At 53.2% G+C, this 15,874-nt stretch overlaps 1 protein-coding gene across 1 annotated transcript; it reads left to right on the forward strand.

The window, feature by feature from the left end:
- Positions 1-3,234: 3,234 nt before the first annotated feature.
- On the forward strand, positions 3,235-9,277 carry LOC117666986 (epiplakin). The gene is made up of 2 exons (XM_087891457.1): positions 3,235-3,334; positions 5,435-9,277. The coding sequence occupies exon 2, from the start codon at positions 5,504-5,506 to the stop codon at positions 8,135-8,137; it is 2,634 nt and encodes an 877-aa protein (XP_087747583.1). The 5' UTR covers positions 3,235-3,334; positions 5,435-5,503; the 3' UTR covers positions 8,138-9,277.
- The last annotated feature ends 6,597 nt before the right edge of the window (positions 9,278-15,874 follow it).

Here is a 15,874-nt window from a genome sequence, read left to right on the forward strand (position 1 = left end):
GGCTGCCCGGTCTCTTCTTAAAGAGAAGTTGTGGGCAGGCTGGCCAGGGCCTCCAGTGGGTACCAGGGAGCATGGCTAGGCAGGGCTGTGTGCTCCAGGCTGACATGCACTGTGGAGTGTGGGCAGGCAGGGGGTGCTACAGGGTACATGGTCCCTGGGATCTTGCACTCGACAGTGGGCCCCCCTGGGGGAAAAGCCACAGGAGGGGCATGCCGTCGACTTCCCTGCTGACTTTCCTGGTAGGAAGCCAGCAGGGAAGATTGAGAGGGAGGTGGAAAAATATGACGGTGACTTGCTGCGACATTGCAATCGCAAGCCGGACCCTTGAGCACCTGGATCGCAGTTGTGTGATTGCAGGGATGCCACAGTGGCTGCACCTTCATGGGCGAGTCCTAAGTCCCCCTCATTCCGTATTGTTGTAATTTTGAACAGTCGCAAATAACACGAGGACTACCTATGCAGCACTAGACACAAGCCCAAGGCAGGGGCAGGCCACTCGTATATAAATAGAGAGCCAATCCTACCCCCTTTTAGCACTGATGGTGTTATCTAGTTGGGTAATGAAATGTCTTCCAGAAGAAGGCAGGTGCTTGAGGTGGGTTGGCTGAGAAAAGAGGGACAGGTCCAAGGTCACCCATCTGGCTTTCATGCCTAAATAGGGACTAGAATTCACCATCTCCAGAGGTTTCTAGGTCAGTACCTTAATCACTATACCAACTGGTCCTTTTGGTCATGTGACAAGCAAAATAGCTGGCTCTGCTTGGAATTGAACAACTGAAGCATTGACCTGTCTGGGATGAGCTTGACCTTGCAGCTCTTGAGAAAGTAAATAGGTTCCTTAAATCGATTAAAGCAGCCACCGGATGCTCAGATCCCTCAAAGCCTCTTGGAAGGGGACATGTGGTGGGCCCGTGTGCTGATCGTGTCCTGTCTGAGGGAGAGGGTGGTTTCTCCTGTCTTGGAGGAGAGGCTGTTCTGTCCCTTCTCAAGAGTCTGTTGCCAGCTGCCCAGCATCTCTAGACCATCTCCCTGGCGGGTCTCCAGTCTTTCTATGTTGTTTAGAAAATAGAATAGAATGAATGAGCTGGAAGGGACCTTGGAGGTCTTCTAGTCCAGCCCCCTAGTCAAGCAGGAAAACCTATAACATTTTAGATAAATGACTATCTACGCTCCTCTTAAAAAGAGGGTTGGGTTGCAGCTCTTGAGGGCCAGAAGAAGCAGAGGACCGGGACTGATTTCAGCCAGGCTGAGTGGTGGATGCTTATTGTACTTGCAGATGATTGCAGGTGGATCTGGAATGAGAACGGGGTGGGGTTCGAGGGGGCTTTTTACACCATTGATCACGGTATCCTTCCCAACGGACTATGGAGTGGAAGCGTCCTGTGTCTGGGGCTGGTTCCAGGCACATGGATGGGGAAGAGGCTGAGCCTCTGGTTTAAACACTCTCAACCTTCCTTCTTAACATGTCCACGAAGTTTCTGGGCGAGGTCATTCATTGACCCGGATCCAGGATCATTAATATGCCCATAATATATTGGGTCCTAACTGACCAAGTGTTGCTGCTGGGGTATTTTTCCAGGGCCCAGAGACAGTTGCAGGCTGGATTGGGAGGAGCAGGCAGCAAGGACCTAGGGCTGGACTTCCCCCCCTCTGCCCCCCCAACAGGCCTTGGAGGAAGGAATAGAACCACAGAAGAAGAGTGCCTCCTCCCTCCCCCGCTGTCCCAGAAAGATGCCACAGGCCTTGGTGTGGAAAGCCAAGGAGATGGGCTAGGGTGGGTCGTCCTTTCCCATCCCAGGCAGCCGATGCTGTCCTAGTGCAACATCCGGGCCTGAAGCCAGACCTTGATAAGTCAAGACCTTCCTCCAGAGACACTCAAGATTGCAGAAATGCAGTCTTCTCAATGACACCCCCTCCCCCACAAGGAAGGGAAGTTTGGGGACTGGACAAAATTATCCAATGCTGCCAGGTTGAATGATGACCTCTTTTGAGGAGGGACACACCTTCTCCTTCAAGGCAGGCAGAACCATCCTCCAACTGGCTCCATGTCACCTCCCTGGAGACCTTGACCAGCAGGAGGGACAAAGGTCTAACAAAGAATTAGCAGAAAACGGTCACTCAAGCAGCCTGTTGCTTCCTCAGGAGGAAATGGATCAAATTCAGCCCTGGTGACCCGGCCAGACCCACCCCAGGGACCTTCGCAGGACAGCACAGCTGAAGTCAGTCTGAGTGACTTCATCTGATAGATGCTTTGTATAAAGCCCTGTAGATCTTGTGGGACTTCTGATCTCCTTACTAAGAAGAAACTGAGTCATCCCAAATGAGGTCCCTGGGCCGCCATTTCTGAATGCAACAAGGCAGAGAAATCCTTTTACCTCCAATGAGGATAGCTAGAATGTTCAAGAATAAATCGGAGAAATGTTGGAAGTGTCATCAGACTCCAGGATCTTATTACCATATGTGGTGGACATGCGCAGAAGCTAAGAGATACTGGACTAAGATACACATGTGGTTGGAAAAAAATGATAAAGAGACATATTGACTTTAAACCAGAGATATTTTTATTAGGGATCCTACCAGAGACATATAATAAAGAACTGCAATACTTAATTGTGAATGTTTTAACAGCGGCTAGAATTGTTTTTGCTAAAAATTGGAAAGGAGAAAAATTACCTACTGATGATGAAATCATTAAGAAAATGTTGGATTGTGCTGAAATGAGTAAATGGATATTTGAAATTAGAGAACAGGAAGATAAATTATTTGATATGGGATTTGTTTTATTAATGGTTAGATAATAAAACATGGAGATGAAATATGAAGTGGATGTAAAGATAAAATATGTAAAGTTCTTTTTCATGGGAAATAAGCTTTTGTCATATATTGATATTTTGAAGATGGGACTGAGCACAAAAGAATGTTAACCGATCGACAGGCTGTCTGTAATTGTTTGGAATGATGATGGTTTAATGTTATGTTTTTGTTTTAAAATTAAAAAAAAATTATTAAAAAAAAAGGCACAGAAATCCTTGTGGTTCTTCACCCGCATCCCCCCAAGACTCTGAAAGGCTACGGGTCTCTGCCAGTCCAAGTTCAGAAGCTCCCAGCAGCCGGGCCGATACCCCGCTCTCCCCAGCGAGGAGGGAGGAACGCGGGAGGAGGGTTTGGCACATGACGGCCGGACCGGTGCTGCATCACCCCAGGGCTGGGATGGGGCGCGCTTTTAAAGTGAGGCCGGCCCGGCCGAGCAGGGAGCCGTCGAGCCGCCGTTGGAGCAGAGCAGAGCAGAGCAGAGCCGAGCCCAGCCGCCGGAGCCTCGGAGCCGCGTTTGCAAGTAAGGCGGGGGGCGAAGGGGAGCGCGCTTGGGGACCGCCGCCTTCCCCTTGTCTAGAACCGGCCCCGGGGAGCAAAAGCGCGCCGGCTACTGGGGTCGCGCTTGGTGCCCCCACAGGAAGGGGCCGAGTGGGGCGAGAGCTGCCGCTTGATACTGAGGTGCTGGGAACATCCCCGGTTGCCCTCCCGCCAGAGGCCAGACCCGGCCGCCGCCCTGCTAGGCTTGGGACCACAAGCCTCTTTGCACGCAGTGAAACGTGCACCATGAAAGGCGTGCCTGCTTTTCCGAGCGATCGGCGGCGGCAGCGCTCCAAAGAGAAGGTCCCATGGCCAGGAAGAGCCCATAGAAGGGGGTGGGAACTGAGCGGGGGTCGCGGCCAAGCTGGCTGTCCCCTCCTGACAGCTCTGCAGGGACAACCCCGGTCTCCTTGGAAGGCAGCCGCACCTGCTGCCTGGAGAGCCGGCCCCCTGCTCCCTACCCTCCCACTCCACAATTAGGGGTCAAGAAGCATCTGAACTGCCCCGCTGCTCTCCTGGTGTGTCACTTCCTCTGCAGCAGCCCCCCCTCCCCTTCCCCCACCACATTGGGTCAGGCCGCCTCTGCCCCAGGACTCGGCACCCTGCCTGGCTGGCCTCCCTCCCCGAGTGGCAATTAGGGCTGCAGCCTGGAATCCGGGTGCCTCACTGCCCTCCGGGGTATCCAGCTCCTCAGCCTGCTTCCCCAAAATAATTGTCTGGGGTTCAGCCACAACAACCGTCGCCGCCAGCAGGGAAGCGCTCTGCGTCATTACAGGGCTGAGGTTCAGCCTTCCTCGCCTGGCCGATTGTCAGGTGGAGGAACCAACCTGGGGCTGGAGAGCTCACGCCTCCCCCAAACATGGGTTAAGGGCCATCCAGAACAGACTCCTGTATCACTTTCTGAGGCAGCTGGTCCAGGAGCCCCCCCCCCATCAGCACTGTGCAGCTGAAGCCCAAGAGTGGCTCTTGTGCTGCCCCTCCACCCGTGGGCAGCGCCCCTCCCGCAGAGGCAGAGTTGGGTCCCTCTGTGTTGGTGCTTCACTCCCTAATGGGGAGGCTCAGTGGCCTGCAAAAGTTGAGGGGGAGGCTGAGGAAATGGGCCCCAGTGCCCCCCCCCCAAGAGAAAGAGCACAGGGCTGCTGCTGCTGCTTGCTGGTAATGCTAGCCTTGACTTCTGTGTGTGTGTGTGTACACACAAGCACAGACCTCAGTTGTTCGGGATAGCCTCCATGGTGCACCCTGTAGCCTGCAGCTGTTTTCAGGGCAGCTGTTTGTCAGGTGCATCCTCTGCTGGGATCCCAGCCCCAATTAGCTGCCTTGAGAAATGAGCTCAGAAGGGAAGCAGCCGTTTGCCAATTTGAGCGCAATCAGAGACAAATGGGGTAAGTCATGCTCCACAAGGCAGCAATTAGAGCAATGACAAGAAGTGAGCTGGCAGCATCTGGGGCTTGACTGGCCCTGCCAGCCGTGGCACAAACATCTTCCCTGCTGGGAGCAAAAGGGGTGGTGGATGCCTGACCACCCACTCAGCTTCCTGCCCGCCTGTGCTGAGCCCTCTTGCCAAGGGGCCCTTTGCCCAGTTGGCCTTTTGCTGGAGAACCTGCCACAGAGGAGCAGCTGAGTAGCCACCGTTCTACTAGTATGGCTGAGGTATGCGGGGCAAGATGGGTCACCCCACACAGCCCCCCAAATGTGGTAAGAGGGGCTGGGAGCTGGCTGGAAAAGCCCAGCTGGCCAAAGGCTGGAGCTGGGACATGAGGCCCAGGAGGGGCACATTTCCCAAGGTGGCTGCCCAGATCCAGGGGTTGCCTTGCTTTGGCCATGCTCCAGGGTTGGCCCTGCACCTGTTACCCATGGCCTGAGGAGCTCTTGGCTTTGTGCCATGTGGTACAAAAGGGTGGTGGAAAAAAATGTAGCCAGAAACCCTGACAGGTGGGTGATGACCTTTCGGCTGACCTGGGTGAAGGACTTGCCTGCTGGTGGCCCGGCCTGGCCTGGCGAGGCTTCTCGGGGGCCCAAGGGGAGGCTGAGCTGCCTTTGGCCTGCCCTTGACCAAGCCCATTGGCCTTTTCTCTCCCTACAGAGCCATCTGCCACCGCCTGCCCTCACCCGTCACCAGAAACAGCGTGATATCTGCATCCAGGTCCAAGTGATGCCAGGAGACAAGCGCTCTGCCACGGGGTGTCCAGAGGGAGCCCCCATTATGCAAGTCCGTGAAGAAGCCCACTGGCCCTTTCCTAACCTGATGGATCCCCGGGAGGATCAGGTCATTGCGGGCATCCTGAAGGAGCCTGGCCGGGAGAAGCTGAGCATCCGGCAAGCCATGCACAGGGGCCTCCTCACGCATGGAACAGGCCTGGCCCTGCTGGAGCACCAGGCTGCCTCTGGCTACATCGTGGACTGTGCCAAGAACCGGCTGCTCTCGGTGAGAGATGCCAAGAATGCGGGTCTGCTGGACCGGGACCACTTCAACACGCTCCTGATTGCTGAGAAAGCCGTGACCGGTTACACGGATCCCTTCTCGGGGAACAAAATCTCCCTCTTCCAGGCCATGAGGAAAGGCCTCCTGATCAAGGACCATGGCATCCGCCTGCTGGAAGCTCAGGTGGCCACGGGGGGACTCATCCACCCCATGCACAGCCACCGCCTCCCCGTGGAAGTGGCCTACAAGTGGGGGTACCTGGATGCTGAGATTTTCCACCTGATCTCCAACCCTGCCAACCACACCAAGAGGTGCTTTGACCCCAATGCCCGTGAGAACCTCACCTACCTGCAGCTCCTGCCCCGCTGTATCCTTGACTCGGACACTGGGCTGCTGATGTTTCAGGTAATGGATAAGGGGTGCGTCCATCTGGATGAGAATGCACGGAAGTCCTTAAAGTTTGCCACTGTGAAGGTGCAGCTTGGGATTTTCCAAGGCCAGGAAGTCTCTTTGTGGGACCTTCTCTTCTCCAGGTACATCCTTCAGAATAAGCGGAAGGAGCTACTGAAGCAGTTCAAATCTGGCTCCATAACCCTTCAAGAGATGACGCAGGTGCTCACTTCCATCATTGATGAGGCGGAGACAAAAAGTAAGTCAAAGCCCATCCAAATGATGCTTTTGCATGAGAGAGACAGAAGCCGGTGCAGCTCCGAGAGGGAGATCATAGAAAAGATCCTGAAGTCCAGGGTGGTCATGATGCCGGCTGGGGAGTTCTCTGGACACAAGATCTCTGTGTGGGATCTCCTCCATTCCAAGTACATCCCTAAAGGGAAGAAGAAGGAACTCCTAAAACTGTTTGCGACCGGCGTCCTCACGGTTGACCAGATGGAAGTGGTGGTTACTGCCATTGTGGCCAAAGTGGAGGAAGAGAAGGCCAAAATGTTGGGTGCAGGCCAGGAGGACGAGAGTCGGTGTGAGTCCCAGGACACCCAAGTGCAGCAATCCTTAAAGCTGATCCAGATCCCAGTAACCTCTGGCCAATTCAAAGGACAAAACATGTCTGTGCTGGATCTTCTCTTCTCTAAATATTTTTCCTGTGAGAAAAGGCAGGAGCTGCTGGAGCTCTATGGGTCAGGGGTGCTGAGCCCCAAGCAGATGGTGGAAGCCGTGAGGAGCACCCTGGAGAAAGTAGAGGCCAGTAGGAAGAGGTTCATGGTAAGGATTAAGGGTCGGAGCCAGGAAGCCTCGGGGAGTAAGCAGGTCACGGCAGCTTCAAACTCCTCCGCCTCCCAGCAGGCCGATGACTTGCTGAAGGCCAAGATGGTCACCATCCCTGCGGGAGAGTTCCGGGGGCAGCAGATGTCTGTGTGGGACCTTCTCTCCTCTCAGTACATCACGAGAGACAAAGGGGAGGAGCTGCTGAGGAAGTACAGGGAAGGGGCCTTCACCGTGCAGGAGATGGCCTCCATGCTCACCATCCTGGCTTCGCTGCATGACCTCTTCTCTACTCTGGAGAAAACAGCTCCCAGAACTGGTGCAAAGGCTTCAGACCGGGGCTCACTTGGTCCTCCCACTGTGTCATTTGAGGGGGAAGAAGAGGAGGAAGATGAGGACGAGGAAGACGATGATGATGAGGACAGTGGTGACGAGGACCAGAAGAAGAAGGATAAGGTCTTGAAATCGAGAATGGTGGAGGTCCCTGTGGGGGAATTCGCTGGACAGAAGGTCTCTCTCTGGAAATTGCTCCACTCCAGGTACTTCCCAGAGAAGAAGAGGAAAGAAGTCCTGAAGCTGTACAGGATCGGGATTCTCTCAGCTGACCAAATGGAAACCATCGTCACTGCAGTCGTATCCAAACTTTGTGAAGAAAAGGCTAAAGAAGACCGGCATGGAAGCAGCCCTCCTCGCCACAGCCTGAAAGAAGCCGGGGCGGCTGATGTCTCCATCGAGAGGCTCAGGGAGAGAACCATGGAAAGTCTAACCTTTGAGTTTCCTGTTGGGGAGTTCCAAGGCCGGAGAGTGACCGTGTGGGACCTGCTCTTCTCTAACTACGTCCCAGAGGCCAAGCGGCAGGAGCTCCTGACCAAGTATGCCACGGGGGCGCTGAACAACCAGGATCTGTTGGCTGCCCTCACTGCCCTCATCACGGAGGCCCATAGCCAGAGGAATATGCTCAGCATCCCGCCCCTATTTCCCCTACTGCCCCGGGAGGCTTCGTACATGATGTTTGGGCCTCCCAGGGCCTCCATGCAAGACCTTCTGGCTCCTCAGGAACAAGAAGCCCAGAACAACGGAAAAGTGACCTACAGTGAGGTCACCATGACCACCACGGTGGTTCAAGGGGCTGAGCAAAAGCCAGAATAAGCAACGGGCAGATCCCGGAGCACTGAGTGTTACTTCCAGTGCTGGGTGGGTGGGTGGGATGTGGGACAGAACACTGACAAGCAGCTCTGAAGGGAAAGTGCTTGGGTGGGGAGGGACTGCTGGTCATGAGGGAGCACGAGGGAGGATCTCCTTGGGTCAGAGAGGGATGATCGATCCAGGCAACCAGTGGGAGGCTGAGCCATAGGCTGCTTGGTGCCCTGTGTTCAGCTAGACTGAAAGGGGCTGGACCACCAATCTGCAGGGAACAGGGGCATCATCTTGGAGCATCACGTTAAGCCACTGTTGTGTTTGTTTGGGATCACATTATGGGAAGGCAGGCATGTGCTTTGGTGACCTGGGCTGAGGCTTTCATGTGGTATGTATCTACCCCTAGACCCGTTAGGTGAAAGAACCTGACATGGGTGGTGGTGGGGTGGTGGTGGTGGTGGTGGGCCTTATATCTTTGCCCATGTTCCCTTGGCAGGAACCCCTTGCCTGGCAGCCCCCCCTTCACCTTGACTGAGGCTGGCGAGGAGGGATGCCCGTTTCTCAGGTCGGTCAGCCTTCAGCTCAGTCCTGTGACTGCAAGTCAAGCATTCTCCTCCCTGGGTTGCTCCCAAAGATGGGCCTGGGCTTCTGCCACCACCTCGGTGGAGAGGCGACTGGTTTCCTTCCAGCTGTGGCCAGGGCTCACTTGTCCTCGCAAGTGCTATACAGCCCTTGGCCACCTGGGTGGGGTGGAACAAGGGTGGGCCATTGGCCGGACTTACAAGGACCTTGTGCATTTCCACTTGTGGAACCAGAATGAAATCGACCTGTGGGTGACTCCCCCAGCATCCTATCAAGCCCCTGTGGGGGGGGGCATGCTTAGGTCAGCTCTATGTTCTACCTGTCTGGGGACAAAGCCACACAGGGACCAGGGGCTCAGTCATTGGGCCTCTGCCCAGAGCTGGTGCAGGGCTTCAGATGTGACCTGGGAGCAGCAGTCAGTGAAGGAGGAGAAGGAGCACAGGCGCTGTAGTGGTTCTGTGACGTGAGTGCAGGGACTTGGGTGTGTGTGTGTGTCAGGTGCTTGTTGCCTTGTGAAACAGTCTGTTTAGTTTTGCTCTCTGCCAATAAAAAGTGGATGTGGATAACTGATTTGTTGCTTCCTCTTTCCAAGAATCTGGCGTATGTTGCCCTCCTGACCGGCCCCCATCCGTCCCGTTTGCAAATTGGGCAATTTCTCTCAGGTAGAGGGATGCAGGGAGAGCATCCCCCTGCTAGAACTGCTTGCATCTTCCAGCCTCTCAAGGAGAGCAGCCTTCCCCTTACCGCCTCCTTTCTCTTTGATTCCCTCTTGGGGAATGTGCCTGGGCCACCCAGAGCTCAGCTAAATCCTCCTGGGGGGGGCCTCCAGCCAGTCTCTGACTCACCCAGTGTGGCCCAAAGAGAGGCCCCCCCTCGAGCGCTGCAGCCCATCATCCTGGATGTCATCCCCGGCTGGCAGCAGCTGCTTCCCAGCTTCCTTTCTGAGAAGCAACCCCCCCACATGCAAGAAGAGGCTTTCCAGCAGGGTGTCCCATGGCGGGGGAGGGATTTCACCTGTTGTACGTTGGAGGGGGCTGTGCTGTCCACCCATCTTAATCCTCTTCTTGCCTGTTCCTGTCCTTCCTCCTAAGGTGAAAATCCCCAACCCACAGGAAAGGGATGGTGCTGGGAGTTCCGGGGGTGGGGTGGGGAACCATCCCAGAAATGTAAGTTCTGTTTGGGGTTCATGGGAGGGTTTCTTTATGGAGGAAATCAGCAGCAAGAATTGGCCACATCAAGAAGCTGATCAGCAGCCCCAAATGATGCTTAGCCTGGGCAGGAAGCCAGTCCCGCTCCTGAAAAAGAAGGACCGGAATGTCCCAGGTGAGGGCAGCCTCCCTGCAGCTGGGGGGGTGGCTCCCTGGATGTTTCCCAGCCACAACCCAGGAATTCCTGGGTGGTCCTCCACCCAGCTGCAATTAGAGCAGCAAAACAAGGAAATGGGGAATTGGGTGGGGCTGGCCCACATCAAAGGCCCCAGAGCATGCAGGGCAGAGATGATATTTCCAGAAAAGTGGCACACCCAGAGAGCAACTATTCCGCAGGTGCAGCACCCCTTAATATTGCCTGACTTGTTCTTTACCTGCCATCAAAGTGAGCTTATTCCAGCAGGAGGGAGTTGGAGTGGGGAAGGAAGGAAGGAAGGAAGGTTAGACTTCAGGACACTACTCCTCCATCGCAGGGAGGCGGAACCGATTAAGTGGTTCCATCCCAGGCACCTGAAGGGTTCCAGAAGGAGCTTGGGGAGATACCTGACTCCCTTGTCCACAGTCCGGCTGAGTCCCTGACGACTGCCTGAAATAGGGTAGCATCTGGGGCACTGGACCGGATTGCGCCTTTGCGACCTCTCCATGGCGGTAGATCCAGGAAAGCTCCCTGGTTTACCGAGGAGCTCCGGGAGATGAAGCGCCAGAAGAGACGTCTAGAGTGACGCTGGAGGACCAGTAACTCTGAATCTGACAGAACACTCTTTAAGAGCCTTTATTAGGACTTATTTAGTGGCGATACGGGCGGCAAAAGGTTTGCATTTTTCCGCACATTGCATCCACTGATTTGCACCCAGCCGCCCTATTTAGGGTGACTCGTTCTCTCCTTAATGTAGGGGGAGTGGAGGAGCCCTTGCAGGGTAGAGCTGAGGAGTTTGTGCAGTTTCTATCGGATCAAGTCGCTCAGATTCGGATGGACCTGGACTCTGATTGGGCAATTCTGACCGAGATGACGGGGGCAGGTCTTAGTCCTATTGTGTGGGATGAGTTTGAGCCTGTGACTCCTGAGGAAGTGGACAAGGCTGTAGGAGCGATGAATTCCTCCACTTGTTTGTTGGACCCGTGCCCCTCCTGGCTGGTTTTGGCCAGCAGGGAGGTGACACGAGGCTGGCTCCAGGCTTTAGTTAACGTGTCCTTGAGAGAAGGCGCCTTCCCGCAACCATTAAAGGAGGAGGTTGTAAGGCCCCTCCTCAAGAGGCCTTCCCTGGATCCAGCAGAATTAAAGAACTTTTGTCCAGTCTCCAACCTAGCCTTTGTGGGAAAGGTTGTAGAGAAAGTGGTGGCACTTCAGCTCCTGCGGTCATTGGAGGAAACGGATTATCTAAACCCTTTTCAATCTGGCTTCAGGCCTGGCTACAGCACGGAAACTTCTTTGGTCACGCTGATGGATGATCTTTGGTGAGCCTGAGATGGGGGTCATTCCTCCATCTTGGTGCTACTTGACCTCTCAGCGGCTTTCGATACCAGTGACCATGGAATCCTTCTGGGATGACTAAGGGAGTTGGGAGTGGGAGGCACCGTGTTACGGTGATTCTATCTCTCTGGTTGATCACAGTCGGTGTTGGTAGGAGGACAGAGGTTGACCCTAGGCCCCTCGTTTGCGGGGTGCCTTAGGGCTCGGTCCTCTCTCCCCTCCATTTAACATCTACATGAAGCCACTGGGTGAGATCATCTGACGATACGGGGTGAGGTATCAGCAATACGCTGATGATACCCAGCTGTATACAGTATCTCTACCCCGCATCAATTCAGTGATGCGGTGGATGTGATGTGCCAGTGCCTGGAGGCTGTGAGGGTCTGGATGGGAGTCAACAGGCTCAGACTTAACCCAGACAAGACCGAGTGGCTGTGGGTATTGCCTCCTAAAGACCATGCTGATTGTCCATCCTTGGTTCTGGGAGGGGAGAAATTGTCCCCCTCAGAACGGGTTCGCAATTTGGGTGTCGTCCTAGACTCACAGCTTAGATTAGAGCAACATCTGACAGCTGTGGCTAGGGGGACCTTTGCACAGGTTCGCCTGGTGCACCAATTGCGACCCTACTTGGATCGGGAGGCTCTCCTCACAGTCACTCATGCCCATGTCACCTCACGGTTAGATTATTGCAACACGCTCTAAATGGGGCTACCCTTGAAAAGTGTTCGGAGACTGCAGCTGGTCCAGAATGCAGCCGCGCGAGCTGTTGTGGGTGCATCTAGATACACCCACATTACACCAATTCTCCGCGAGCTGCACTGGCTCCCTATTGATCTCCGGTCCCAATTCAAGGTGTTGGTTATTACCTTTAAAGCCCTACATGGCTCAGGGCCAGGTTATCTTCGAGACCGCGTTCTACCGCATAGCTCCCAGCGACCGGTAAGATCCCACAGAGTTGGTCTCCTCCGGGTCCCATCAGCTTAACAATGCCGGCTGGCAAGCCCGCGGTGGAGGGCCTTCTCTGTGGCTGCCCCAGCTCTCTGGAACCAGTTACCTCCTGAGGTCCGGACCATCCCCACCCTACTGGCCTTCCGAAAAGCGGTGAAGATCTGGCTTTTCCAGCAGGCCTGGGGCTGTTGATCTCGCTCTTGCGATCCAGCGAGATCCGGCCATGAATGGTGTGAATGAGTTTTAATGTTTTAAATGTTTTTTATAATGATTTTAAATACATTGTGAGCCGCCCTGAGTCTTCGGAGAGGGGCGGCATACAAATTGAATAAATAAATAAATAAATAAATAAATAAATAAATAAATAAATAAATAAGGAAAGTGAAGGAGGGGGAGAGGGAGAAAGGAAGAAAGGAGGAAAGAAAATATGGAGGGAGAAAGGAAGGAAGGAAGGAAGGAAGGAAGGAAGGAAGGAGAAAGAAAGGAAAGTTAGGAAGAAAAGGAAGGAAGGAAAGGGAGGGAGGGAGGGAGGGCTTCCATGAAAGACCAGAATAGGAAGGGAGCAGGGGTGAAATGCTCCCGGTTCGGACCGGCTCGGACGAGTAGGTAGCGATGGCAGAGGGCAGTTCGGAGAATCGGTAGCAAAAATCCCTTCCTGCCCCCCCAGCCTCCAGCTTGCTTACCTTAGCTGCTGGTCGCAACGCCTGCCTTGCTTCGCTTGCTGTAATCCCTGCAATCCATTGTATCGGCAAGCAACTGAATCTCCCTGCCTGAAATCAAGCTCATTGGTGAGCAGCTCTTTCTGCCCGCCTGCCAGTTTTTTTCCCCTTTAGGAGCTTTAAAAAAAATAGTTAATTGGTTTTTTTTTAGTTGTTCTTTTTTTAGACCTAGCCATTTAAAGTTTAGGAAGTTTTAAATTTAGCTGCTTTTATATAAAAATAAAAATAAAATAATATTTGTGCAGCTTTCTGAGATTTTGTGTGTTTCTGTAGTGTTTCACTCTAACTACACACACAAAATCTCACAAAGCTGTATGTGGAATTTTGTGTGTGTGAAGTGTGAAAGTTGGTTTTTTGGACTTTTTGTGGCTCTGTGAGGTTCCTGCTTATTGCAGGGGTCATTTTGGGTCTAGCACAGCTGCTTTTACATTATGGGTGAGCCAATTGTGTTGTGTTGTGTTGTTTTTTTTTTATAAATATTTTATTATTTTTCAAACATAAACATAAAATATAACTTTCAAGAGCAAAATCTTGATCTGGTCATAGATGGTTACCACGCTTACATTCCTTTAACAAATTCCATTCACAATTTCCCATTACATCTTTAAAAGGTAAGTATTCAAAACAAGAGAAGAATAAATTTTAATATAAATTCTAACATCCTTGTCTATATATATATATATTGTATCAATACAATTTCAATTTCATATTTACTTTAGCTCATTTATATCTAAGTATTAATTCTGCTTATATCTGATTCTTCTCCACATTGTCTTTGTCATCTCTTTTACCATCAATTGCAAAATACTTTTTAACAATATTCTAGTCTCTTATTCTAATTATTAACCACAATTTTAGTCTAGCACAGCTGCTTTTACCTTGTGGGTGAGCCAGTTGTGTTGTGTTGTGTTTTGTAGGTTAAAAAAGGGCAACAAAGTGACATCGACTTGGCCACGCCCACCTGACTAACAAGTCATGCCTACCCGGTCACCTGACCACCAAGCCCCACCCACTAATTAAGCCACACCCACAGAACCGATAGCGAAAATTTTTAGATTTCACCCCTGGAAGGGAGCCTGCCTTGGGGGCTGGTCAAAAGGGGGGAGGGCATCTAAAGACCAACAGAGGCACCTCAGGCATCCTTCAGACCCTTAAATGTTTTCATTCACCACTGCAGAGAAAAAGTTTTCCTGCCTGGTGTTTGATCAGAATGAAGACTCTAAGGGTCCCAGACCCTCCAGAGGGCAGGCTCTAGGGTTGGGAAGGTGCCTGCTACCAGCCCCAGCCTGGATGTTGCCCACCATGCAGGAGTGCCAATGTGCCAGACTGTGGTCGGAGAGCAAAGGCCTTCCATCAGCCTCCCTCATTTTATTTATTGGCCTGTTTTTTCAATTTCTGCAGGTCACCTGTTTCAATCCAATTTCTTGGCCGCTGCAATGAAGGGGGCCTCGCCCTCCCCTCAGGAGGAGTCCAATAGAATCTTTTCTATTTCACAAATATGATTACAGGAGGAGAGCAAGTTCATAAAATGGGAGAGTCAGAAAAGTTGCTTCCAAACTCCTTTTGGGTTTTAGCCCCCACAGATTAATCCATTTCCCACAAAGGTGTTGGAGGGCAGGGTTAGGCCTGGGGAGACCCGGGTTCAACTCTCTTCTCAGCCACAGAAACTCAGCCTTCCTTGCAGGTAGGGGAAGAACCACCTCTTTAGAATAGAAGATGGGATGGAAAGATCAAGAAATAGGTCACCTTCAGTGGCCCTGAGCCCAGATAGGCCACCTGGACAGTCCAGGGTGCCTGCTGTACTGTCCTTTGACCACACAGCACCCAGACAGCCTCCTCAGCCCTCTTGGCCAATCCTCCATCTTGGTCAGCCTGAAAGAAGCAGCCTATCCAAATAACAGTAGCAGTAGCACTTAGACTTATATACCGCTTTACTGTGCTTTACAACCCTCTCTAAGTAGTTTACAGAGTCAGCATATTGCCCCCAGCAATCTGGATCCGCATTTTACCCACCTGGGAAGGATGGAAGGCTGAGCCAACCTTGAGCCTGGTGAGATTGCAGTTAGCAGAAGTAGCCTGCAGTACTGCATTCTAACCACTTCCCCACCATGGCTCACAGTTTAGATTTCTCTGATCAGCTGGCTTCCCCCCTCCCCCCCCATGGAATTTAGCCTCAAGGGAGAGCGAGCTGGGTTTCCATTGCCTTAATTTCTACCCTGAGTTCTGCCCCCCCTCCCCACACACACACTCCGGAGGCCAAATGCGGGTAAGCCCCCTCTCACTCGTTGAACCCACCGCCTCTTCTCCGGAATGAGGTTCCCCCAGGGATCTGAAAGTCCCCCACCTGCTAGTGCTTTTAACCGGGTTGTTTCCATTTCTTTCCATCCAGGTTTTAATCCTGCCGTCTCTGCCCGATTTTGTTCATGCTTGTTTTTATTGTCGTGTTTTAAATCCTTTGTAAAGAGCCTGAAGAGTCGGGTGGCATGTCAAAATTAAAATAACGCGGATGCGAATAACGGTAGTAATGCGATCGGGGAAAAGACCGGCCGGTGGATTGACGGTCAGTGTGCCCAGGCCAGCTTCGCGGCCAGTAGCAGAAGGGACTGCTGCGCCCGAGACCCAGTAGCGCGCTGCCTGCTGGCTTTCCGGGCCCGCCGGCTTCAAAGGCGCCCGACCTCGGCCGGCCGGCAGCTCGCTAGATTTGCAGAAAGGCGGCGGGGCGCCCCCGCTTAACCCCTCTGAATCCTGCCGCCTTTGCCATCGGCGGGGCTGGCCGTTCCCTTTCGGAGCGGCGTGCGCGCGATCCCAGTCCCCCTGCGCG

This window comes from Pantherophis guttatus, chromosome 3 (assembly GCF_059756535.1).
Source record: "Pantherophis guttatus breed Tessera chromosome 3, ASM5975653v1, whole genome shotgun sequence".
NCBI lineage: Eukaryota > Metazoa > Chordata > Lepidosauria > Squamata > Colubridae > Pantherophis > Pantherophis guttatus.

What these genes read in the sequence shown, in the direction of transcription:
- LOC117666986 (XM_087891457.1), top strand. Translation starts at nt 5,504, where the DNA reads ATGCCAGGAGACAAGCGCTCTGCCACGGGGTGTCCAGAGGGAGCCCCC.